At 42.2% G+C, this 27,321-nt stretch overlaps 1 protein-coding gene across 6 annotated transcripts in view; it reads right to left on the minus strand.

Annotated features, from left to right (window-relative positions):
• MED27 (mediator complex subunit 27) overlaps nucleotides 1–27,321 on the minus strand; it is a 196,818-nt gene that overhangs the window by 115,688 nt on the left and 53,809 nt on the right. For all 6 annotated transcript variants that reach the window (XR_012008415.1, XR_012008414.1, XM_072778432.1 and 3 more), the window contains exon 3: nucleotides 14,352–14,482. Coding sequence is in view for 4 of the 6 variants with exons in the window: in XM_072778432.1 (XP_072634533.1) it covers nucleotides 14,352–14,482 (131 nt within the window). In the remaining 2 variants the exon portion in view is untranslated. The remainder of the gene's footprint in view (nucleotides 1–14,351; nucleotides 14,483–27,321) is intronic.

Consider the following 27,321-nt stretch of genomic DNA (forward strand, 5'->3'; position numbering starts at 1 on the left):
CCAGATAGGAAAAGAACATCTTTCTAGAGCTACTGTGCTTGGGATTTATGTTGGCTTAATCAAAGGACAAAAACAAAGGGAAACTTTACTTGAGACTGCGAGGATACTGTCTCTGGGGCGCTGAGATATAAGTGCAGGAGCAGGTGAGTGGGGTGGGAGTTGCAGAGGGGACCAGCCACTGAATTTGTAGTTAAGGGTCCTTAAGCTTCTCCACTGCAGACATGAAGCCCCAGCAAGTCTAACTCTTTGTGTGGGAAGAGGCAACTACACAAAGAGAAAGCCCCTGGAGCCAAGAGCTTTTTGGAAGAGCTCCGAGCCATCTATGTAGAAATATCTCTGCCTGAGCCCCAGATACAGCAGAGTAAGAGAAGCAGAGGGGCATGAGAAGCTTCAGCTCAGGAATGCACAGCAGAGGCCATCTGTGGGCAGGGAACACAGGGGAATCCCAAAAGGCTGTCCTATTCTATTTTTATGTGTCCACCATGATTAGAGACTAGAAACTAAACAAGTTTGATCTGAGACTCAGGCCTGGTAGAGTCTCTCATGGTTACCAAAGAGTTAAAAACAAGGTTTCTAGAGACAAAGATGAGAGGGGTAAGGGAGGACACCTGCCTTAGGAGGAGAGGCAGGGAACATGCCTGGGTCTGTGGCCCACTTTCATAGCAGTTTTCCAGTCTTCCAATCACATCACAGCACACATGGAAGATGGCATCAATAAGACCCCATGGGGATAAGCAGCTGCCTGGACCCCAGCAAGTCTCCTTGGGAACAGCAGGGAGTGGCATCTCTTCACCTCTCTGGGAGGTAGGCTCCAGAAGAGTAAGTGGGCAGAAGAGTAAGGATGCAGGGTGGTTTTACTTGGCAGCTCCCACTTCTGTCTTCACAGCTTCTTGCCTCTGCCCCCTCCTGTTGACTCTTTTTTGGGGATACCAGGTAGTGGGCCTGTTGTAGACTGTTCTAATAGGAGACACCAGCATTGTATTTAAGTCCATTTATGGGGAATTTCACTTTTCCAAGTCCACATCCTCCAGGGAGCCTTTCCTAGTTCCCTAGGGTCAATTTTATGTCCTTCTTTTTGGGTCTGAATGGCCTCTTGTCTCTCCAGGACAAGGAAGGTTGAGACTCACCCCTGACTATCCAGTAGCTAGCATTATTGTCATGGATTTATCTGCTGAATTTTAAAAAGTACTAAAAAGCAGAGCAGACTGCAAATAAATACCAATTAAAGATAAAGAGTAGCAAGAGTCTAGACTCTGGTGGCCTACCAGAAAAATCAGGACAAACTAAATTAAAAGCCTGTTCCCATAAAAAAAAAAAAAAAGGCCTGTTCCCAGCACCAACCAACTCTAGACTCATAGCTGGTATAGGAAAGAAGATGAACAAGGTGGAGAAACACCATGAAACATTCAAGTAAAATCTAGAAGGTCTGGACTCCAAGGTGTTCCAGTCCTTAACTATGATTTCCTCTGAATTCCCCACAGCAACTGGTGGAATGATGAGCACACAGGAGATATTTCCAGATCCTCACCAATCAATCAATATGTAAAAATTTATCTATGATAGGATCTACATTAAGATCTTTTCAAAGCCACCAAAGTATCTTTCTCAAAAGTATCTTCTCATGTAACAGACCTCACCCTTTTCTCTGCACTTCACTGAAGAAGATATACAGATGGTAAATAAGCATGTAAAAAGATGCTCAACATCATTAGTCATTACAGAAATGTATGTTAAAACCACAATGTGATACTACACACCTATTAGAATATCTAACATTAAAAAAACTGAGCACTCCAAGTGTTGTTGAGGATGTGGAACAACTAGAACTACAACCATTTTGAAAAACAATTTGGCAATTTCTTAAGGTGTTAAACATACACCTACCACATGGCCTAGATATTGTATTCCTAAGTGCTTAGGAATGAAAGCATATGTCCATGCAAAGATTTGTACATGAATATTTATTTGCAATAGTAAAAAACTAAAAACAACCCAAATACCCAGCAACAGATGATTGGATAAACAAAGTGTGGTCATATCCATTCAATGGACTGTAATACAGCAGTAAAAAGAAATGATCTACTGATACATGGAATACAAATAAATCTCAAAATAATTATGCTGAGTAAAAAAGTAGCATTAAAAGAAGTATATACTATATGATTCCATTTATATAAACTTCTAGAAAATGCAAGCTAATCTATAGTTGACAAAAGCAGCCCAGTAGTTAGTTACCTGGGGATGGAGCTATGGAATGAGCAGGAATCATAGAAGGGCATAAAGAAATTTTGCGGGGGGATCCTGGGTGGCACAGCGGTTTGGCGCCTGCCTTTGGCCCAGGCCGTGATCCTGGAGTCCCGGGATCGAGTCCCACATCGGGCTCCCTGCATGGAGCCTGCTTCTCCCTCTGCGTGTGCCTCTGCCTCTCTCTCTCCTCTCTGTGTATTCTCATGAATAAATAAATAAAATCTTTAAAAAAAAAAAGAAATGTTGGGGGTGAAGAAAATGTTCATTATCTTGATAATGGTAAGTAGGGCAATGATTTCACAGGTATACACATATGTCAAGTTCTATATGCTTTAAACACGTGCAACAAAGCTGTTAGAAAATGTAACACAAGAAGACTACACATCAGATTTGCAACGAACTGAAATGTACGGTTCTGATTTACATAAATAAATTGAAAAATGTCTTCAACGACAATGCAACATGCTTAGAGATACTAATTTAATGAGAGGGACCAAACCACGATATAAAATTAAAAATCTACCCAAAGAGGAAAAGTAAAATTATCTCCAGTCTGTCTTTTCTGTGGACCAAAGGGTCACGGGCTTAAACTGGTCAGGGACACACACTGGCAGCACTGGTTGCATCTAGGAGCTGATGAGGAAGCAACCAAGTTAGGCTCCACCATCTTCTGAGTTTTAAATTCTAGCAGGTTCCCATCTATGGCATTAAGCCATAAGCAATACGCTCTGCCAAGTCTCCCCACAACAGTCACTCCCCTTGTCCTAGAGGTGTTCTGATGATGGTTCTCATAGTACCCATCATTGGGTACATGACATAGTACGAAGATACCCCCCATCCCTGGAATGTCCCTTACACCCCTCCTGAAGCAGTGGTTCTGAATCTCAGATGCAAATAGGAATCCTCCTGGGAGCTGTTTAAATGTATCAATGATGGGGCCTTGCACCGCAAAGAGTTCCCCATTTGATTGTAATGTGCAGCCCAGGCTAGGAATCACTCACTGCTTGAAAGGTCCCCTCATCTCTGGAGAAGGGTGGAGTCCCCACATGTGGCTGGCTGGTCCTTCTGCTTGGGAATCCATCTAGTCTACTACAGGCATACCTCGTTTGACTGCACTTGACTGTACTTTTTCTAAATTGAAAGTTAGTGGCAACCCTGCATTAAGCAAGCTTATCAGCGCCATTTTTCCAGCAGCATTTACTCCACGTCTCTATATCACATTTTGTTAGCTCTTGCAATACTTCAAGCTTTTTCATTAACATTATATTCATTACGGCAATCTGTGATCAGTGATTACAACTCACGAAAGCTCAGATAATAGGTAGCATTCTTTAGCAATAAAGTATTTTTAAATTAAGGTATGTGCACTGTTCTTAGGTAATAATGCTAGCACACACTTAATGGAACTACAGTATAGTGTAAACATAATTTTTATATGAACTGGAAAACCAGAATTTTCATTTGATTCACTTTATTACAATATTCTTATATTGTAGTGGTCTAGAACCAAACCTGCAGTATCCCGGAGGTATGCCTATACCACCCGGCTAGCAGAATGTCCCCAGAGTGAGAACCGACCTTAATGGCTCATCCTAAGGACTAGCGGGCTTGAGCTCAGAGCTTAATCTAGGTTGAGAAGCTGCTTCCAAACAGAAAGATGACACACTACACAAACTTGGGGAGATGATACACCTAGCATCTCAGGAAGCTAGAAGAAAGTATAATCTGAGCTAAAAACAGTTTTTTTTTTTTCACATTTTCTTATTAAAAATTCCTGAATGAGGACTATCAGAGGGACTAGTGTCACCAGATCAAAGTCCACCCTGCCCTACGAGCCTCAAGCTAAGAGACAAAGCCATTTCCTACTCAAGCCTGTTCTCAGCTTACTGAGGTCACTGTACTTGTTAGAGCTCATAAAACAGATTTCAGCATAGGTGAACAGAGAATCTGGCTCACGGCTTCTTGATCACTTATAACCCTAAATAGAGACTTTCTGGACCAAAATCTATGGGCTACTAATAGCCTACATGGCAGAGAGAGACAACGAAAAAGAGACCACCAAAATGACTTTCTATTAAGAAAGAACAGAAAGACTTAAAACACACACACACACACACAAAGAAAAACAGTTTCAGTTCCCAAAAGCACATTAGATGGGAGTGACATAGTACGAAATATTACCAATCCTGAGACTCTGGCTCTTTGTTAGGCAAAAATGGATTTTAAAAATCCAAAGAGGGAAAAAAAAGATCCAGCTTATATGTGATGAGCTGTACTACACAACCACCCATTTCTTCTCTTCCTTCACCAGTAATGGTCAGAGTGATGTCATAACCACACTAGACAGCTGTCTTCCTGGAAAAAAATCACCTTGGAAAGGAGAAATGCAATTAGCGGATACAACGAAATATAATTTTCAAACTGATGCTGTAGGCTGCCACATTTGACTGGGTGCTTAATGGCCAAGTTCTTTATTATAGTTTTCTATTTTATACAATTTCTCTTTGATTCAGTATCTGTGGAAGACACTGAGACTTAAATTCTAGTTTATGTCACACTAGGTCTGAGATAAACACAGACAGAGGAGCTGAGAGTGAGGCCAGGACTAGAACCAGGCAGTAAGGGGCTGAAGTGCCACCAAGACAGACAGGGATGATGGGGTGGAAGGGCTCCTCCCTGGCTCCTCCCCAACCGACCTCCACCCGGATTCCCTCCTCAATCCCGGGCAGATTCTATCCACTCTTGAGACTTCTCCTACCACCCCTAAGGAACAGATTACCAAAACTATTTCTCCAACAACAATGCAAGTTGCAGATGTATATTTTAAAATCATTCATTGTGAAAATGTTCGAATACATATAAAAGTAGATAAAACAGTATAATGAACTCATCAACAGTATTATATTCTCTTCCCCCAGTTTCAAAGATTGGTAGCTAGTTTTATCATGTTCTCCTCACCCCCATCCCCATTCCCTTTCTGAGAAAGGGGGGAATGGAGACACAAGTCCCTCATATCATTTCACTCAAGACCTATGAGTTCCTCCAACTTAACATGCTTCAAACAGAACTCACTTTGTTTCTCCTGTTTATGGACAGCATGACTTCTGCACTTTCAGAGTTGTAGCCTGATCAAATGAACACCCAGCCCATAGAAAGTGTTTGGTCAATGCTTATAATATAAAAAGTATAAACATACACACTCACACAAACGCACGTGCACTTGTACATACACATGTACGTACATACAGACACAGGAGGGGACCAGACAGCATAAAGCAAAGGCCCAGACGGAGGGTCTAGCTAATAAGACAGGATCCAGGACTTCCTACTGGCTTCCTGCCATAGGCCAACACTTCTGAGTATGGGAACCCTCTGGCTAAACCAAGACAGCAAAGTAGTTCTGTCCATCAAAAGGATGACAATCCTGACATGGTACAGATTTCAGTGCATGGCTATTAGTAGAACTAAATATGGTTCTCTCAAGGGGAGAGAAGGATCTTTTACAACATATATGCTAATGAAGCACAGCGACAGGGAGCATTTAAAACAAAATGTCCCTATATTTATTCTCCATAGACAGATTTTTACATTAATATTTATGAGGGATTCCTCGTTTATTTCTCCCAGAGATTTTTCTCCTGCCCGAAGAGAGGGGATAAAAGATAAGTAACATGAACCAATTATCTTTTAAACAGCTACAAAAGACTACCATATTTATCTGCATTCTGCTACTTGATTAATCTTCCTAATATACCACCTTCCACACACCGGCCCCTGCTCATGAGCCCCCAGGTCCCTCCACTCCCTGCGGACACATGCTGCAAGGCCTCTGCCTGGCTTTCAGATCCTGCTTGCTGCCCGAGCCTCCGGAGCCAATCTTATCCATCCTCACTCAGCAGGGCCAGATCAGCACCTCCAAATCCTCCCCCCACTCCCGGCCAAGATATTTCTGTCGGTCCAAATGGCACCTGGTTCCCAGCCTTTTAAATACCCAAGCTTTACACTTCCAATTTACTAAGTACCATGAGCAGTAAACATCTTGTAGAAAGATGCTCTCAGCCTTATCAGCCAGCAGTGGGGGTGGGGGGGCGGGTAGCCCTGAGGAGCACTAGCTTGTAGGACTGGTTTGTTCAGCCCTCAGTGCCTGAGACAAGCCCAAGCAGGAAAGGGGAGGGAGCCCTGGCTCCCAAGGAGTTTCCAGTCTAACCAAAACACATGACAGACAATGAGTGGCAAATGCCATGGAAGAGCCACAAAGTCAAATGTCACAGCAGTTCTGAGCTGAAGGTTTCTTCCTACCCAGTCACTGGATCCCATTTTTCTGTCCCCCGTCAGTGACACACTGACAGACACACTTCCCTTCTCTACCTGCCAACAGCAGGAGCCCATAAGCACACGTGAGAAAGGACACTGCAAGGACTATTTCTGAGGGTGTCTCCTCTGAGCCCCTAAATGAGAGACTCTGAAGAGCGAGGAGTGCGAGGAGAGCGAGGCGAACAAGGCAACTGTGCAGACACATAGGAGGACGGCTCTACACCACTGGCCTCAAAATGCCTTTTGATTCTATTTCAAGGCAAATGGAAAACAAATGTGAACAGCAACAAGAAAGCAGAGGGAGCAAATGAAATGGTGCTTGGGCAGTTAAACTTTTATAATGCAATTGGGTAAGGCCTGGACTCTGAGGCCAGCAGGGCAGGCTGGCTCCATGGAGCTTGGGCCACAGGGGGCTTCTCTTCATCACTGTCCAGCTGGCCTGCCGTGTTCTCCCCAGTTTCCTAGTCACAATTACAAAAGCTTACAAGAGGCAGACACACTCATTTCCACCAGCCTTTTAACCTTCATATGGAAAACTATAAGTAAGACACTGAAAATAACTGTGGACCAAACAGGGGGAGACAACGAATTATGGGAGCGAAGATCCCTGTGCCGGTAACCCCTCCTGTATACATATTCCTGTCCAAGCTCAAGACCCCCGGAGAGATGTGGGTATATTTTTCTGGGATGGGGCCAGGACCTCTCACCGTTCCTGAGGCGGCACCAGGCTTGTAGGGAAAAGGCAAAAGCAGCACTGAGTCAGAGGGCTTCGACACGACTGACGTGAATAAATGAGCTTCTGCCAGGCTGGTTATTGGAAACTGATCTCTTCCTTATTAATATGGTCCCGCAATGGAGACAAAGATTTCTCCATGTTCTAGAATGCAAACAATGTTTTAATCTTTAATTATATTCTCAATTTCAACTCTTCTGGAGAGTTACAGCCACCAAGGCCTGGGATTATTTCTTTATTACACAGCCTCTCAGTGGTATTTAATGAATATTGTTACTTAATACGTGCCGGTAGGGGAAAGAAGGATTTAGTGAGTTCCTACCCAAGTTTTGATGACTTTTCCAAAACTCGGGAAATTCACAACCGCCAAGTTCTCTACCTCCTTTCAGGGATACTCCATACAGGCAGCACACTTGCTCTGCTCACCCGCCCAAGCTCAGGAAGAGTCAGCCTGCGGAATGAGCATCCCTGGAGAAAGGAGTTCAGAACACAATGCTGTGCGTTTCTAAAGCTCATGGCAATGAACCAGTGTGCTCCTCGCTCGTGGTTTACTAACTGTTGGTCCGCTCAGAGGCAAACTAAACTCCAGTAAGAAGAGATGCCAAATATTCTTGCTCAGGGCTCCCATCTTTGTTTATGTTGAAGAATTTAATATCAACATATTAACCAAATTCTGCCCTCAACAAAATATCAAGATCCTCATGAGGCGAACCAAAGTGGAAGTAATCAGGAAGAAAATCAGATCCCTGAAAGGAATCACATCCATAGTCATGACTCAAACATCTACATCAAGATTTTCGTAACGGCACAAGCAACTACAGAAACCCAGAGCTTCATTATCTCTGTGGCTGAGGGAAAAAAACATGTTAAAAAAAAAAGTCTTGAAAATCAGCAACAGAAAAGATAATGACACAATGGCCAAGAAGCTACAGGAAGAGGCTCTGGGTTTACTGCACTTCACCCTGGCAAACATTCACCTTGCTCAGTTTAAACATCAATGACCACAAGAAGCTCCCACCCTCCTTCATCACTATCGCCAAGGAGAGATTTATGCCACTGCTCTGCTCTCCGTGATTCCTGTCAGTTTCACATTAAGCAAAAGACAACACAGCCTCTGCCTTTCAAGAACAGGAGCAGCATTTACCACACACCCTGGAAAGAATTCAATCATGTGTATAAGCACCGTGTGTAATCTCAAGTTGATGATATTTCTGGGAATTAGTGTACTAAGTGGGGGCAGAAAATGAGCCTCTATCCGATAAATTCCCATAGCCAAATTAGAGGCCCTACCAAAGGCAATCTGTTGTTCAAACACTTGCACCCCTAGGTGTACATGCCGTGTCATTATCCCTGCTATCTCCTGAATTTCTTTCCAGCAACATTTGTCCCTGCATGCTGTTTTTGTGTTGCTTTTGTTACTCAAACCTGAGGCAGGTCATCTAAGACCAGGGGTATGAAGACTCCCTGCGCTCTGAAAGGTAGGAGTTAATACTGAAACAGATGCAACATGTTGAGGAGATGGTACTGGAAGATGCCAATGAACAGTAAGGAACACCAATCAGCAATAAAATGGAATGAACCACTGACACAACATAAATGAATCATCAAAACATCACTCTGAGCAAAAGAAAACATGTTCCACATGACTCCATTTATGTGGAGTTCTAGAAAAGGTAAGACTAGGGTATAGGTATAGAAATTAGGACGGTGGTGGCCTGATGGAGAAATTGGAGAGAACTATTTGGTCAACTCTTTCCAGGAGTTCCACTGTCAAGAGGAGAGAGGAGGCGGGAGCTGTAAGATGTGGATTATAAACCAGGTATTCCCATAGGAGGCGGGTTTGGGTAAGCGGGTTTGCGTACTCCCATGAATAAACCCGAGACAGGGAAATCCTGATGGTGTGGGACAGAAAGGAGAGAAGTTGATAAAGGGCTTGGAGTAGCTGACAGCGTGGACCTAGTGGGCAAGAGGAAGGGCTGTCCCTGGCTGGGAGCATGGACGCAGTGCCTCCCAAGTGACTAGAGGAAAGGTACCCTATGAAAAGTGCCCTTAATTTAGCAGGTTGGACCTTTTCACGAAGGATAATGTGACACAAAAGAAACCGCTGGTCTACACAACTTCTAGGGAACTGGGTAATACTTTTAAAAATAACCTTTGTGTAGAACAATTTCTCCCCTCGAATCTAAGTGAGATCGATCATCTTGATGTGCAAAATAAGAACACGTAACTATTCTCTTGCCTCCCTGTCACTGAGAGCCAGCACTTCATTAGGCCACCACCAGGTGTGCCAGGCCATTCGGCTTGCAGATGTGGATTAAAACCTGTATCCCATGTTACCACAAAAGTGCACTGAACAATGTGTCATGAAGTTGAGACCACTAAGAGAGCACAAGTAAACATGGCCACATCCTGACACCTATTAAATACACAGATACCTCAATATGTAACTTATAGATCAACCAAGTAAGACAGCCACTCTCAGCTGATCTTAATCTTACAAGGGTCAAAAGCCTGATAACATTTACACAGGAAGAAGGGACACAACTCCTTTCTGAAAATGACAGGGCCTTTTCTGCAATGGACTCAACATGAACATTCGGGCATCACAGAAGTGAGGTCGCTTTGTCAGTGCCCTCTGAATGCTAACGCGTGATAAAAGATCTTTCATCATGAACATCTTTGTCTCCTTACAAGCTTCTTTGGAGGAGAAAGATATGAATCATTAATCCCACGAATCACTAATCCTATGGGAACTCAAGGGAAAATCAGAATCTTCAAAGACCACTACTGTTAAAGCCAACTGCATTTTGAAAACAAACACACTGTACAAATCTCCTGCATTCTTGCCATGCCTGTGGTCTCAGCACACTTAGGCAGAGCCATTGGTTTTGTTGCAATAGTCTTACTGCCATCCAAATGCTGACACAAGCCAATACAGAAACCCATCTGTCACTGTATCAACAAGGTGAGTATGGAGCCCAGCCCTGGTCCTCCACTGGAGGAAACTCTTTCCTTAGAATCCTATAAGCCTATGTAAGAAAGCATTGAGCTCTCTTACTAAAGTAAAGCCTCCATTCTTCACCTGGCAGTGACAAATTCAGGGTAAGTTTGGGTAAGCCTCCCTAAGTGGAGGGTCCCTCCTCAGCACCCTGCCCATGGGCCTTCTCCAGGACTTCAGGATCATGCCATTAGGACTTGGCACACATTACTAGGATTCTTGCTACTTGTTTGTTCCTCTGTTTCTGCTCAGAGCTTCCAGAAAGTCAAAATTCTATCTTATTCTTCTCCAAATCCCCAGTACAGTGCACAGAACCAAACACTTGTTGGCCCTGAGTAAATATTTGCTGAATAACTAAGTACATGGGGCTTATGGGTTCAGCCATTCTTCCCTCTATGTGATGACTCTCCTCATCGGCAAGAGTGATGGCTTCAAAATAACAGCCACTAATTCTCTGACAATCCTTCCTTCAAAAGGGAAAGCCTTGTCCCCTCCCCTGGAGCATCAGTCAGACTTAGTGACTCACTTCTCACCAACAGGATGGGGTGGAACAGATGCTCTGTCCCTGGAGGCTAAGGTCATAAAACGGACCAGCTCTGCCTGGCTCTCACTCTCTTAGATGGCTTGTCTGGGAGAAGTCCCCACCAGGTCATAAGGGTACTCAAGCCTCCTGTGGGGCTTGCCTGCCTGCCTGCCATGTGAACGAGCCGCCCTGGACAAGACCTTCAAACCTCAGTCCAACCTTCAGATGATGCATTTCTGGCTGATACCTGATTGCAATTTTATGAGAGAATGAGCCAAAACCACCCAGCCAAGCTACTCTCAGATTCCTGATCCATGGCAAATGTAAGAAATTATGTTTACTGTTGTAAACCACCATGTTTTAGGGCGATCTGTTATGCAGCACAAGATGACTAATGCAGCATTCCTAGAGGGTTTGGGTGTTGTTTTATAAGGGATTTCCTTAATGACAAAGTTAGTTTATTATGGTCATGTCATGCCTGTAATAAAGATTTTGTAATTAGCAGTGTTCTACAGAACACAACTATAACAGAGCTGATTAATGTGCAAATTTAAATGTTCCATAGATAAAATCACACTACCTTCAAGTCTAAAAACTACATTCAATAAATATTGAGATGTGATACTTTACAATACAGTCCTTTTTGGAGGTTCCTTCTTGTTTTTAAACATTATATACGCAGAGAGGGTAGAGAATAATATCCACCAAAACCTTAGCAATAACTTTCTCAGTGTGGCAGTATTACTATGTTTTCCTTTTTTGTCATCTTTGGTTTGTTCACAGTCTGCAAAAAGTATATATTACTAGTGACCTATATTTTAATTGAAAATTTTTTTTATGATTCAGAGTTTAGCAGCTATGTCTTAGTGGTATTTCTATTCCTGACTCTAACAAAGTAAGTATCACGTAGTAGGTGCTCCATAAAAGCGCCCTGAATGCCCTTTAGCTATATAGATCCTGCCTACTGGACAGGTCTCTGAAGGGATCCAGGGCAGCGTGAACCCTAAAGGCTCAATGATGTGAAAAGGCAGCAGTCAATTTTCACAGGAAACAGGCTAAGTATAGGAAATCATTTCGATGTTGTATTCTTAGGACATGGTAACCACTTTTCTCTTTGAAACTAAGTATTTTGAGTGATTTATTATAAATTTATAATGACAGTTGTGAACACCTCCCTTTTTTTGGCACAAGAACAGAGTCTGTTGATTGCCTCGGTGCTTAAAATAGTTTCTAAGTGTCCTCATAATAGCATGTCACCTGTAAACAGGTTTCAAGCCAATGCAAATGAACAAATGGCGAACAGATGGACTAAGAGCTGACTTTTGTCAAGAGAGAGCTAGTAACAAACACTTTTTGGCTCCAGTCTTAAGGGACCATTAGAAAGTCTTTCACTTCTCACCAAACATCTTACCTCAGTAGACAATACACGCAGGGAAAATGACAAGTTACAAGGCCCATTAGACTTTGGAGAGCTGAAAGTTGGAGATCTGCAGGATCACCAAACCAACATATGGGATACAACAGACACTGTTCCTTCAGAAGTTTCCTACCAAAGAGTGAAAACTCTCAGCCTTGCATCACTCAAAGTGCCTGAAAAAAGTACACCTGTGCATCCACCAGGCAGAAAATAACTTGTGAAGGCCAACTGGTTATGTTCATCTTATCCTGGAAGCAAATGTTAATCGTGAAGAAAACCTGAAAAATCAAAGAAATGGTGGTGCAAGTATCCAGCGGCGAGGGGAAAGATCCCCAGAGACACCCCCTGGGACCTCCCAGCTCTCCCTCCACTGGCCTCTCTCCACCTAACGTCACCTCCTTGGAGAGGCCTTCTTGAACTACCCAATTTATGCAGTTTCCCCAACCCCATCTCTTACCACCCTATATGTTCCTTTCTAAGCACTAATCATAACCAGAAATTATTATATTAATTTGTTAATTTGTTTAGGGGTGCTTTTTAAGTCTTTTAAATCCCCCAGCAAACAAAAACTTCAGCAAGATGGGACCACATCTGTGTTGCTCATGAGTGTATCCCCACAGCCTAGGACAGTGCCTGGCAGACAGTAGGTACAATATGTGCTAATAAAAGAGAAAATAAATGGGATTTTGCATAAAGGCAAACAATTGAGTCTCACCTGGAAACACTCTTCTGGACTGGAATTTTTAAAAAGTATAGCTAATCCTTGAACAACAGAGTTTGGAGGTGCATGGGTCCACTTATACATGACTTTTTTTTTTCAGTACAGTACTGTAAATGTATTTTCTCTTCCTTATAATTTTCCTAATAACATTTTCTTTTTTCTAGGCTAATTTACTGTAAGAAAAGAGTTTAAAAACATTTAATATATAAAATATATGTTAAGCAATTATTTTATCTCTAGGCTTCCAGTCACTATTAGACTATTAGTAGTTAAGTTTGGAGGGCACCAAGAGTTATACATAGATCTTCCACTGTGCCCGTGACCCCTGCTTTGTTTAAGGTGTGAACTGTAGTTTGTAACTGAGGATGGAACCAAAAGAGGGTACAACAAGAGGGCAGGCCAGTCTAGGGAATGTGCTTAAAGTCCCAGCCAAGCCGTTTGGGAGTACTGCCTCTCTCAGGGGAGCGTGCACACTCACAAAGTAGCTATCAGCAAAGACTGGTGTGTTCACATTTCTGATTCCACATGGAGTGAGCCTTGGCCTTCATCTACCAGGGCTTCGAGCACAAAATAACCAAACAGATAAATGGATGACTCACTTGTGGCATATTCAAAAGAGTATTACACAGCAACAAAACAGAATAAACAACGTGGATGAATATAACAGACATTATGCTGAGTGAAAAAGAGCTGATGACAAAAGATTGTGTGATTCCATTTATATGAAGTTAAAGAACAGGTAAAATTAATCATTCAAAGAAAGTGGAACACTGCTAAACCTGGGTCGGGAGGCAGCACGTACAGACTGGGAACATGGGGAGGAGCCCTCCTGAGATTCTGGAAGCAGTGGCCACGTGTTCTAATCTGGATGGAGCTATGTGGTGGTGTGCACACGTGAAAACAATCACCAAGCTAACATTTCTGAACCTTACAGTATTTCTTTTCTCTTCTACTAGGAAAAAAGAGGGCTCATAGTTTCTGAGTTTAAAAGAGTAAGTGAGCCTAGCACGACTCTAATCCCTGCTCCCCGGATTCTCTAGGTGGCATACAGATTATCAAAATGGGCTCCTCCACTGTCTCTTCGGTTAAATAAGGACAATTGTATTTATGCTCTGCCAACTTTGGGGATGTGACAAGGAAATAAAGAAAAAGCTATGGTATCTTTAAATCCTGGGTGGAAAAGTCACAAACAAAATATGTCAATTATGAACCACATCATAACTACTTCACTTAAGATCTATGCAAAATATGTTACCTGCATGCTGGGTTTCTAATCTTAGCAGATACCTTTCCAAAAGAAAGAACAATTTCACAAAAAAATAACTTTCCATTAGCCAAAAATAAGCACCAAGGAGAGTTTCCCCAGGACAAAATAATTGTTTCAAACCCATTACTCACTGAGGTGGTAAGACAAGAGTCGTGGGCTGAGCCTTCGGTCTACGTTTAGCAGATACTCCCATCTGGTTAGCAGAACGTTTCAAGGACTGTTGATTCAAAAGGCCAGACGCCAAACCTGCATGGTACTGCAACTGCACAGAGAAACAAAACAAAAGGGGAAGAAAAATACCATTTGGTAAACACAGGCCAAGGGATATAAAACTATCAATACTTGATATATCTTACCCCCTTAGAACATTTTAAATCACTGCAAATGCAGCAGCTAACATTTTGCTTTAAGGAATGTATTTGTAATAGGAAAAGCAGCGTGGACAAGGTTGTTCATCACAGCATTACATAATGATGAACCAGGGACAACCTAATGCCCAACAATAACTGGGAACTTGGTTAAGATGTGGAAAGAAATTTATGACATCATTTTGTTGAATAAAAAACAAACCAGGTTACATTATAAATGGAGAGACACTTAAAAAGACAGTCTCTAAAATGTTAACAGTAATAGGGGTATCTGGGTGGCTTAGTGGGTTAAGTATGTGAATCTTGATTTTGGCTCAGCTGATTTTCAGGGTCATGAGATCAAGGCTCACATTGACTCCACACTCAGCAGGGTATCTGCTTGGGATCCTCTCTCTCTCTCTTTCTCTCCCCCTTACCCCTCCCATTTGTGCTGTCTCTCTCCCTCTCTCTCTAAAATAAATAAAATCTTAAAAAAATTAAAATGTTAACAGTATATTCCTAAGTAGCAGAACTTAAGTAATTTTTACTTCCTTCTTTATTTTTCACTACTTTCTTTCTTTTTTTTTTTTTTTTAGATTTTATTTATTTATTCATGAAAGACACAGAGAGAGAGAGGCAGAGACGTAGGCAGAGGGAGAAGCAGGCTCCAAGCAGGGAGCCTGATGTGGGACTCGATCCCGAGACCGCGGATCATGCCCTGAGCCAGGGGCAGGTGCCCAACCGCTGAGCCACCCGGGCATCCCATATTTTTCATTACTTTCATTAGTATTAGTTCTGGGAACTCTTGCTTATAATAAAAACCACATAACTGGGTAGTCTACTGCATTAACCTGGAGCATGATATGGTCTATCATAAACATATGAAACACACTGTGTTGAGAGCCTCAACATTTGGAACCACTGGGCCATTGTCTTCAGTGCTGAAGATACAAGTATCTTAAGAATAAGCTCCTATAAAAAAAAAAAAAAAGAAGAAGAAGCTCCTGAGTATATCTTACAACAAAACATACAAATGGATATAGGCTCACTGAAGAGAACTGGATGGAAAAGTTCATTACACTCTATACATACGTAGCTGGAACAATACAGTCCAGGGAAGGACCAAAATACTCTCAAGTGAGCTCTAGGCCTGCATCCTTTGCTTTGTTCTAGACAAACTGCCGAGCTTCAAAGTTACTCAGGACACATCATTTTACTTCTCTAGACCTCCATTTCGCTATTGGGAAAGAGAAGTAACACTGCCTAATTCTAAATCCAACAGGACTTAACAATAAAAAAAAATCCACCTCATTTGAGTTACAATTTACATAAAATCAAAGGCACACATTTTAAGTGTATAATTTGATGACTTATGATAACTGTGAAACTGCCACCCCAATCAAGGTACAGATAATGTCCATCACTGCAGAAAGTCCCCTTGTGTCCCACTGCAGTCAGCCTGCCCTCCCCCCATAACTGCTACCATTCAGGATCTTTTGTTTTAAAATATAACTCATCTTTCTTACTCTTTGCCAAGTGAAGGTTATATCCAATCTGACATCTGACAATGACTGCTATCTTCCTTTTTTAATCCCATACTTTTGTATTTTAGATCTTAAGAGTTGTCATCAATTTCTCAATAGTAAAATTATCCTTGAAAGGTATCCCAATTCTGAACAGATGTAAATAAAACATTCAAATATGAAAATGCCAAGCTAAGAATCTGGATTGAGACCATTTATAACATCCAATATGTTTCTCCTTCCCTTCTCAAATTAGGCAAGGTCCTTCAAACATTTATTTAGAATTAACTAAACATACAAATAGTAATTCACTCTGAAGCTCTGAATCAATTTCTTTTCAAAATGCTCTTCCAAGGCATAGATTTCCTTTGCAGAGTCAGCTACATTACAGTTCATGGTAATGAAACTGGTGACCACCATATCAAAGGGACTGGGCCATGCACGCAAAGGGTAATAATGTTTTGAAAAAATAAATGGCCTCACTTAAAGCCAGTGGCCTGCATACAAATACAAAGTGCAAGAAAACAGAACCAACTGAAATGATCTACTTCTTGAAAGTGGCCATAAAAATGAAGATCTCCAGTGACCCAGTAAGACCAAATTGTCTGTGTTTGGAGCATCCATATTGCTTTTTAACAGGCTCTTGATTTACTTGGTCAATTTGCTGTGGGAGCCTTATGGCTGCACAATACAAGACAAAGATGTATCACATTCATAATAAAAATGGACCTCTTCTCAGGGTGGAAAGGGGGGGCATAATTTGGCTTTAAACAACTCATCTTAGACCAATGAATTTTGCTCAAATTTGTTTTTCTCCTACAGATTTCTTAAATGGGAAATCAATGTAAGCAAGGGACAGTACAAGTTTGAAAGACAATGTTTCAAAATGTCAGCGACTTGGGTTTCGATCTTCCCCACCAGAATTTGCAATGAGTGCAATATGCATGGGGCTTTATGGAATTAAAGGGAAAGACAGCTTGGCAGGGGTCCCCTCCTGGCTCAAGGAATCGTCTCTCCTTTTGGCTCTCCTTCTTCTTTGTATCTTATTAGGGTCCATGCAAGCTCAGCCATTCTGGCCCTGCTGACTCTTTGAGTGGAAGAGTCCTGCTAACTATGCAGAGTGGCAGGGTGATTTTGCGTACCTGGCATCATTTTGATCATTTGCTCAAACAAAAAACCCCAAAGAGCAGAAATGCATGCGAGGGGCTGTCTATTAAAGGGTTCCGTTAAAACTTCTACCATCTTGGGCAGTCTCAACATACACTGCACCTCTAAGAGTACACGGAGAGGGAAGGACTCCTCTCTCCCAAAAAACAATATCTGCCCTCCAAAGCTGACTCATAGTGATTAAGCGACATTGGTTGATCATATATACGTATCCCAGTTTCCAGGAACACAGCTCCAACTGTCAAGATCTATAAGGGGCCCATTAAATATTTACCAAACCATCTTTATAATGGGAAAAAAGGTCAAAGTTAATAAAACTGACAGGCAGATCCTGTCCAACTGGATTTATACATTATTTAAGCACCAAATACTCGATTCCATGAAACACAGTTTAGATCTGAAAAGACTCTTGGAAAACGTTCACTCAGCCAATGGTTCTAAAACAGCAGAAGGGAGTTCAGAGCGAATCCACAAATTAACATTAAGAACATATCACTCCCCGAAATGCTGCCATAAGTTTTCAATTACAGGTTCCGTAATATTTTCTATAAAAATGTATTTCAATAAACATACTTTGCTCCAAATGTCTGTGGCATGGAAACAACTCTATTTCAAAAAGCAACTTACCAAAGTTCTAATGCGATTTTTCTACCCAAGATCATTTCTCCACTAACTAGCAAGAATAAAGCGAAAGACGGCAAGAAAGAAAATAATCTATTCTTTTAACTTGTGCATCACACACCTGTGGGGAATGGGAATGTTGGTGTGGCAAGCATGTATTTACTAGTAAACTACCACTCGGTGCTAATAGCTATTTCGATGTTGTTTGGATTTGGAGGGCATTTCTCTCAGCTGCAATTTTGCTATTACTGTCAACTTCCTATTTTCTATAATTGATCTAGGACTTTTCGGTCAGTTCTCAACCTGAAGCCTTGTCTAATCAATTACACCTACTAATTACCTCTATAATGGGGAAAATTTCAGCAACTCATAACCAGTTAGGGAAAACACCTCTTAGAATTAGGAAAGCTTAGATATACTGCATATTTTCTTTAAAGTAACACTGTCTTGGGGCACCTGGGTGGCTCTGTCAGTTAAGTGTCTGCCCTGGGATCAGGTCATGATCCTGGGGGTCCTGGGATAGCGCCCCACAATGTCGGGGCTCGCTGCTCAGTGGGGAGCCTGTTTCTCCCTCTGCCCCACCCCCCATCCCCCCACCCCCGCTCATGCTTGCTTACTCTCAAATAAATGAAATAAAATCTTTTAAAAAAATTTAAAAAGTAACACTGTTTTAGTAGTATTAAACATGCAAAAGTGCCAAGGGTTACCATGTAAGGTCCTTGTAAACTCTCCTGTGCAGGCTGACAGCCTCTGTAACCAGCATCTTTGAAGATGTGCTACCAGACTCTGCTACTAACAAGAACCATGTGATCTTACACATCTCACTTCCCTCTCTACAAAGCTGCATTACATCTTCTCCTCTAGCTCTGAAGTTTCATTCCTCTAGGTTTCTAAAGGAGTTACATGGGTATCTGGTTTTCATCATAAAATGGTAAAAATGATGCCCCCACAATTTCATGCAATAAGCTCTACAACCCTTTTCACCTGGATAGCGATTTCTTTACAGAAAACTTCTGAGGCCTAGATTCAATTAGCTTTAATATGTTTCAAATTACAAATAAAACACATACTGGAAGGAAATATGATTAAGACAAATTATAAAAAACAGGATTCAAATGCAAAGTTTCTGCCTTATGTCTTGGGTTCAGAGAATCAGATGAGCTACGATGTCCTTTGGTCAGCTCTCCACTTGACTTACTGTCTTCCACATTGTTCTGAATGTTTCTCTCTGCTCCAAAACAGATAGAGGCTATGTTTTGCAATGGACAGAAGTTTGAGGAGCAAATAGAAAAAAAAATAATCATACCTATCACATTCATATACTAATTAAGCCCGTGGCATTCAATTAGGTCTAGTACTTAAAAGCTGAAACGTATGCTACAACCTCCCTAGGGTCCATGGCACAGCATCTATTCATTCCCAACATTATCCTACCCATGCCATATGGTCTGAATCCTACTTTAAGAAAACCTGACATTCAAAATTCTCAAAATTTATAAGCCAGGTCAACCAAGGTTTGATTCTCCCCACTGTAGAAATCATGATTTCCTTTTCAAAAATCCACCAAAGGTTTCTTTTGGGGGAAGGGAGGGTGTTTAAAAAAAAAAAAAAAAAGTTCTCCTAACCTTAAAGCATAGTTTGCTTTATTTTTAAAAATCACTTTACATATAATTACATGTGAATTTCTAAGAACACTAGCAAGATACCCCAGTACTTCCGGTAACTAAAGCCTTTGGGTGAGGAGTGAGACAAAACTAAGTTAAACAAATTCTGGCTGGCTTAGACAAGGGGCTGTGGGAGGGGAAGAAGAGATCAAGAGGCTGTGGAGCCCCATCTCCTCCCCCAGTACCTCCAGGCCAGTTTCTCTTCTCGGAACACAGAGCTCCTGCCCATCACTGGAACTTGGCAGCCAGGAAAGGCAGCCTTGTGTTATTTCTTGGTCCAGGAATGAAGCTAAGCTGGCCACCGGGGGAGACATTTCTTGAGGGTGCAGACCTTGTTATTGATTACTCTGTATTCGCAACAGTATCCAGGATAGTGTACTGCATACAGGAGAAGCTAATGAATTTGTCAACTGCTAAGTGGACTGGCAGGTTAGTGGAACTGCTATGGGCTGACCTGGCCTGTCACTGGAGCCAACATAAAGAACAGAATGGCCTCATCAGAAAGTGCTCTTAAGGCTGGCCACTTACAGAAGCAAATACACTGCTTTGTAGGGGCTCACTGTCATGGCAGAACCACAAGGAACTCCTCCTTCCTCTTATTCTAACTGCCAAAAATGGTGGGTATGTCTAAACCTATATTCAGGCTTGAGTTCAGGAAAAGGTATCTATAGGGACTACACTCGGATGACTTCAAATCAGAGATTTCTAATGTCTGGGAAGGGCCTTGGAGACACCAACCTCCACCACCCCCTCCCTTTTTTATAGGAGAGGAGACTGGGGCCTTACAGAAGTCATTGGCCCAAAACCACACATATCCCGAGAAGGAGGGAGGCCATTCAGGATCCACCTCCCCTGTCTTTGTCCCAGGGGCTGGCGGGGGTGGGGTGGTTAAGTGTGCTGCATCTTTCTACCTGGAGGACCTGACATTTGTTACCTCTGCTGCAGCAAGACAGCACAGACTCTTCCCAGACAGGGAACTGAGGCTGTGTTCAGGGAGCACAATGTTAGCTAGCATCACTGGCATCTGCTGCCTTATTTGCTTCCTTCACTTGGACCTCTTTTAGGCATGAGATGTCACATGTTCTTCCGTTCTGATTCCAGTCATGTCTCAAGTGGAGAGTTTGAGGAAAGTTCTAAATTTTAACATTTTAAGGCTTTAATATCATTCATGGCTAAAAACTGTGGAGAAAAGAAATAAAGAAATCATAGAAACCTCAATATTGTCCAAAAATCTAAATTCTAGACTCAGCAATTACACATTTAACCTTCCTGGCATTTCTGCTATTTATTGTTCTATGATGGGGCAACTGCCTAATCTTTTTAATAAATTCTCTTACTGTCCTGTCCGGGTGAGTGCACATGTATAATCTGTTTTTACTTAGGGGTTCTCTTTGAGAATGTGGGTGATACATCATAACTACAATAAAGGACATTGGCCATGTCGTGTCACCTCCCCTGCAGATCCCTGACCAAAACAGCGCTGGTTGGTATGAGTGTGTTGAAAATCCTTCTCAGATACAATGGAACACTCCAGAGCTCACGGCACTGATATCAGGACAATATGACACATGGATCAAGTCACACCCCATACAGGTGGGATATGCAGATGTGGCAGGGTGGAGTCGGGGTGGGAGTCAATCTGAGACTCTCATGCAATCCCTATTTCTTCTAAACCATTAAACTAGAACCAATATTTGTGCAAAACCAGGAACATTACATTGCCACTTTGAGTTGCAAGACCTTTGCCCCTCATTATTGAAATATATTTTGTTTCCAGCTAATGAGAAAAAAAAACATGTATTACGATAAAGCTCTGATTCCTCTTTTGAACATAACCCTAAGGAGAGAAACAAGCAAGCCTGGCTGTTATTAGCCATGCCAAGGAAAACAGCTACAGAAAAATACCATAAATCTAATTGTTTTGCTTAGGGTTTTTATCTAAATATTAGATAATGGTATTAGCTTCTTTCCTCCTTTTATCTCCTAACGCTTCTTTCAAATAGCCAATATATAAAAAAAAAAAAAAAAAGAAAGAAAGAAAAACAACCTTAGATTTGAGCCTTTATGGGTAAATGATGTTTTTACTTGGTCAAAACAGCATCAATAAACCATAAGAAGGAAGCTTCCAATTTATTTGCCTATTTGTTCTCTACTAGGAAGCTGGGTTTCAGGCCTTTCAATTACTAGGACAGCAGGACCTGAGTCAGGGCTGTGCTTCTGCCCACCTGTGGCACCATCTACATGCTAAATGCCATTTGGGTTTCTTTTCTCCTGCACACGAACCCTCAATTGTCCAAACTTCAGAAACTGTCAAAGAAACAGAGAGGATGGGTAGCAGCCTTTTACTTTCTTAAATCTCTATAATGTTTAGTGTCACTTAGAATGGTGCTCGTCCCAGAACTCGCACCTTTACTCACAGGCCTTTCTCCACAACTGCTCCTATTTACACTACAGCTGTATGCATATTATCATACTTCAGAGATGCCAATCAGCTGGAAGAGATATCACTCACCCATCTGAGCAGATTCACTAACGAAGCAAACTGTGAATGTGGCTAAAAATGGAGGGCCTGCAGCAAGGGAACTATCGGTAAAGGAAGAGAATAAAAAGACAAAAGAAAGCAATGAAGGAAAAAGGACAGATGAGGGTATACCCGAATCCATGTCTCCCTGTCTCTGTTACTCACCTCGTACCTCAGACTAGGCTCTCGTCCTGTCTGCCCCATGCATTCCTAGAGAGCAATGCACAGGGTCATAAGGAAGATCATGCTGGAGGCACACCTGACCACTGAAGATGCAGGCAGGAAACACAGAATCAAGGCAAATGTGACAATGTGTCACGAGAGAATCCTAATGGATCATAAAAGCATAGTAACAATGCCCTCCAAAGAAGGACAACATGGTGTCATCTTGTTCACCTGTGCTCCTGCTAGAGGAAAAAGACCACAGCGGATGGGTCATCATGTCCTTGTCTCCAACTAAGCTTGAACCAGCCCAGAGCAATTACCCCTTTACACACTATATACTCACAAAAACAGACTTGTGTGCTTGACTCTCTCTGTTATGACTAAGGACAGAAGTAGAGAGAAGAATGACACATCCCCGAATTATCTGTATTGCTTCCACCAGAAATGCTGAATACTAGTCTCTAAATGCACACATAAGGCTTAGAACGAAAGTCTAAAAAAAGAGACTAGGATTATAACTAAGGCCCCTTCTAACATTGAAATTCTATGATGTTATAAATACCTCTCTTAAGAAAATGCAGTTCTGAACTTGACTTCCTCATGTAAAAATCAATGCTGGTGAAATTTAAATTACTTATGAAGTGCAAACATTTCCCTAGTCACCAAAAGTCTCCAACTGAGGCAGTTACTGAGGGGGGTGGGCAAAAGGTTCCCTGTGGTGTCCAATGCCTGGTATTAGTTGAAACCCAGTGCAAGGCTAGGGGCCTAATGGGCACAAAACATTTACAGACATACCAAAATGCCTTATTCTTCCCAAAACATTCATAGGGGAGGCACAGGGGAAGAACTGAATATTCTCACATAACACATATAGCCCTAGGTATTTCTCTTCCTTATTCCCTTCCAAAAAGGGGGCGGGGAGTTCCCAAAAGAGAAATGAATAAAATGAAAACCACTGTAGATCACAAATCTAGACACTGAATGCTAAGTATTCATCATCTGCCCAGTTATCACTGCATAGATTTCAGTCAAGAAACCAGTGGAGATGATTTTTTTTAAATGACCAATCCAATAAATATAAAATTATTAGATTATCATGAACTTCTGGGCAGTAAAAATTATTTCTATGTGCCTTCCAGTCCATTCAGATTTAGCTGGAGCTTAACTCTACTATCTGCCAATGTCAGTACATGCCCATTTCTGCTCCCAGCACCATTTTCCTTACTGTCCCAGGTAGCCCCCCATCAGCTTCCTCTGCTTCCTTCCTTCAACTGTCAACTGGGGAGGGATGGGTCAGACTTCCCTCCACCCCTGGCTGACCTACTTAGGGCATGAAGCAAGAAGAAGTAGGGAAGAGAGAAAGGTAATGTGGAGAAAACTCGGAAGGAGAAGAGGAAGTAGAGAGTAGTTCTAAGATCCAGAACTACCATGTCGGACTCAGTGAAAAGAGCAGGAGTGGAAGTAGTAGAGGAACAGTTGTAGGAATGAGATAAGATACATGCAAAAGCCTTAAGCACAGTGCCCAGCAAATAGGGCCATTCTTGTGATGACCAGATGTGACTACACCCAGAAATTCTACTCCTCCAACAATGCCAGAATGACTGAGTTTTCACAAAATGGATTAGAATCATCATCTTTTAATCAAATACTGCCACTCTAAACATGTCAGATAATAAACTAGTGTTACGGAAAAAAGGGAAAAACACACCCTAGAGGCTGTTCCGAATGAGCAGCTGTATAGAGAAGGAAACCCAACTCAATTCTTGTACAATCGAGATGAACCCATGACATTGATGGTGCCTCTCAGCCGACTCTAAATGAAACTCTCAATACAATCCAAGACTATATGAGGCCTGTGGAAACATTGTAAGCACTCTAAATAAAAAGCAATTCAGAAGATTACTTGGGAAACTCCTTCTAATATACTCTGGAAGTTGTTCTTTTTAATCTACACACAACCCAAATGCCCACAAAGGTGGTACAACATTGATGCATTCAACAATCAAGTTATAGAACACTTTTTTTTTTAAAGATTTTATTTATTTATTCATGAGAGACACACACAGAGAGAGAGAGAGAGAGAGAGGCAGAGACACAGGCAGCGAGAAAAGCAGGCTCCATGCAGGAAGCCCGATGTGGGACTCAATCCTGGGATTCCAGGACCATGCCCTGGGCCGAAGGCAGATGCTCAACCGCTGAGCCAGCCAGGCGTCCCTATAGAGCACTTCTGACTCAACCCACAAAGTACTCAGCACTGGAAGATCAAAGTCTTTTCTCCAGACTCCCAGGACCGGTTCCCTTCTTTATAGGACTGTTAAAGGTTTTTTGTTGGTTTAAGTTCTGGCTGGAACTGTCTACAAGTACTTGAAAGTATGAGTAGTATCAGAAAAAGCAAAGCAGATGTCAGCCTAAGTGGCAGGATTTTCCTATGATAAATATAAGGCTATGATTTTTTTGTTTGGAATTTAAAAAAAACATAAATCATACCTACTAAGAGTGGACATGTTTTTGGTTTAAAATGAACAACAGGCCAGAGTGAATTTTCTACTGATCAATGTGACCGAGGCATGATTTCTACTATTGTTAATCTAACAAAGAATGTAGATATGTAGTCAGCTGTCTGGATATAAATCACACCCCTGCACTTAAGTGTGTGGCTGGAGGTGAGTTATTCAACTTTCTGGAAGCTCTGTTCTTTCTCTTGTATTACTGGGGATAATGATGAGACTACTCAATGCTACTTGATTACTCTAGAAGCAATCTGGGGTTTCACTGAGCAAAATCACACTCAGGGTCTTAAAGTTAGTGAGAGTTAAGTATATGAAAGTGCTGAGCAAAATGACTGGCACAAAATATACATTCAATAAAGGTTAATTTTGAGTATTATTAACAGGCTGAGGTTTCTGGGCCATTAACAAGTAGACTGAGTATCAAGGGTAATTGAACCAGTGACTGGAAGGCCTTGTTTCTGACGAAAACACCACCACCACCACCACCTTAACCTTAGAGGAGACAGACCAGTGAAAAACAGGCCTATTTCTGGGTGGATCTGGGGAAGGCGAGTGTATAAGGATGGCTGGACCATAAATCTGGAACCCTTGCTCTGATGTGCAACTTACTCCCATGATTTTTGAAGCCCTACTCAAACTCTCCAAATTCTGCTATGAAGAACAAAGCAAGCAACCAAAATGGGGATCAGGAGCACCCAGCTGGGAATGTCCATGAAGGACTATTAACGACACATCTATCACCAATCATATCCAGAAGAAGATCTCAGATGTGGGAAGGAGCATTCTTTGGGACCAGGGGTAGGAAAAGAAGAACAGGAAACTGATGCGACATCCAGTGTTTCGTTTTCATCCACGATTCGCAAATAAATAGGCTGTCTTTCCCTAAGTGCCTGGCATGCAGCTGAGAAGAGTTGAAGCTTGTTCGAGCCAGTCCAGAAGACTTTCTGAAACACCTTTTATAGGACTTTTATTTTTATTATTTCTTAAAGATTTTATTTATTTATTCATGAGAGACACAGAGAGAGAGAGAGAGAGAGAGAGAGAGAGAGAGAGAATGGCAGAGGCAGAGGGAGAAGCAGGCTTCAATGCAGGGAGCCCGATGTGGGACTCAATCCCGGGTCTCCAGGATCACGCCCTGGGCTGAAGGCAGCGCTAAACTGCTGAGACATCCGAGCTGCCCATTTTATAGGGCTTTTATATCACTGTACATTACAGTATTTTTGTTCGTATATCTATCTTCACTCTTTTTCTGAACTGTAAGCCTCAAGAGAGCCGGAACTGTCTCATGATTTTACAAGCCCCACAGGCCTGACTCAGATGCCTACACAGGTGTTCAGTAAGTACCTTTCGAGCACGAGAAGGCCTGTAGGATGCAGAGGGTAGTGCTGGACATGGATAGATATACAAAGAAATGTTCTCTGCTTCTAGAAGGTCAAGATCTACCTAGAATGTAAGCTCTACAGGAGTAGATGAGAGCTCTACAGAGCCCCCAGTCTTCACTGCCATATCCTCAGTGTTTGGAGCAGTGCTTGGCATAATAATAACAATAACAATAACAATAATAATAATAATAATAATAATAATAGCCAGGGGATCCCTGGGTGGCTCAGCGGTTTGGCGCCCGCCTTCAGCCCAGGACCCGATCCTGGGGTCCCGGGATCAAGTCCCGCATTGGACTCCCAGCATGGAGCCTGCTTCTCCCTCTGCCTGTGTCTTTGCCAATCTCTCTCTCTCTCTGTCTCTCTCACTCTCATAAATAAAAAGAATAAATAATAAATAATAATAATAGTCAATGTGTATATAGAACTCACTGTGAGCTGTTACTCTAATTCATCTAATTCACTTCATCTATAAACGACCCTATGAGGTAAGTAGCATTATCTCTATTTTACAAAGGAGGAAACTGAAGCACAGATTTTAAGTGGCTTGACCAAGATCACACAACCTCCAAGAGGCAGGGTCAGGATCAGAATCTAGAGAGACTGGTCCAGGGTCCCTGCTCTGTAACTACTACCCCATTCGGCCTCTCCAGAATTTTCTGTGTTCTCAGTAAATATTTTTTAAACAAATAAATACATATATAGCATGCAAAGAGATCAGAACTAAATGTCACAGTGTGGTAGGAATTCGGGTTCTGAATCCTGCACAAGGTTCTCACACAGAGAGGAAGATTTTGGGGTGTTCCTGCCTGCTCCCTTCCCCAGCTCAGCCTTTTCTGGCTGCAACGGGCAGACCTGCTCAGTTCATAAAGGTTTGCTGTGTGGCTCCATGGGAGGCAGAAGAAACCGGAGATGTGTCCAAAGCAGCAAAAGTTCTGACAGTTCCCCAACCCCTCTTCCTCTGCAGCCCAGGCCTACTGAGCCCCTGGCCACTTGCTGCCACCCCCAAATCTACTGCAGATCACCACTCCACTCACCCTTGCTCGTGTCCACGCCTCAGCCTGCTGCTGTGTGAATGTGCGATTGTGCAAATGCATGTACTCAGTGCCTCCTGAGGTCTCACACAGGAGAAAGAGAAGACGGGACAGTCTTCTGTCTGGCAGAAGAATCTGCCGGTTCAGAGCATCATTTTTCCCCACAATAT

Source organism: Canis lupus, chromosome 16 (genome assembly GCF_048164855.1).
Source record: "Canis lupus baileyi chromosome 16, mCanLup2.hap1, whole genome shotgun sequence".
NCBI lineage: Eukaryota > Metazoa > Chordata > Mammalia > Carnivora > Canidae > Canis > Canis lupus.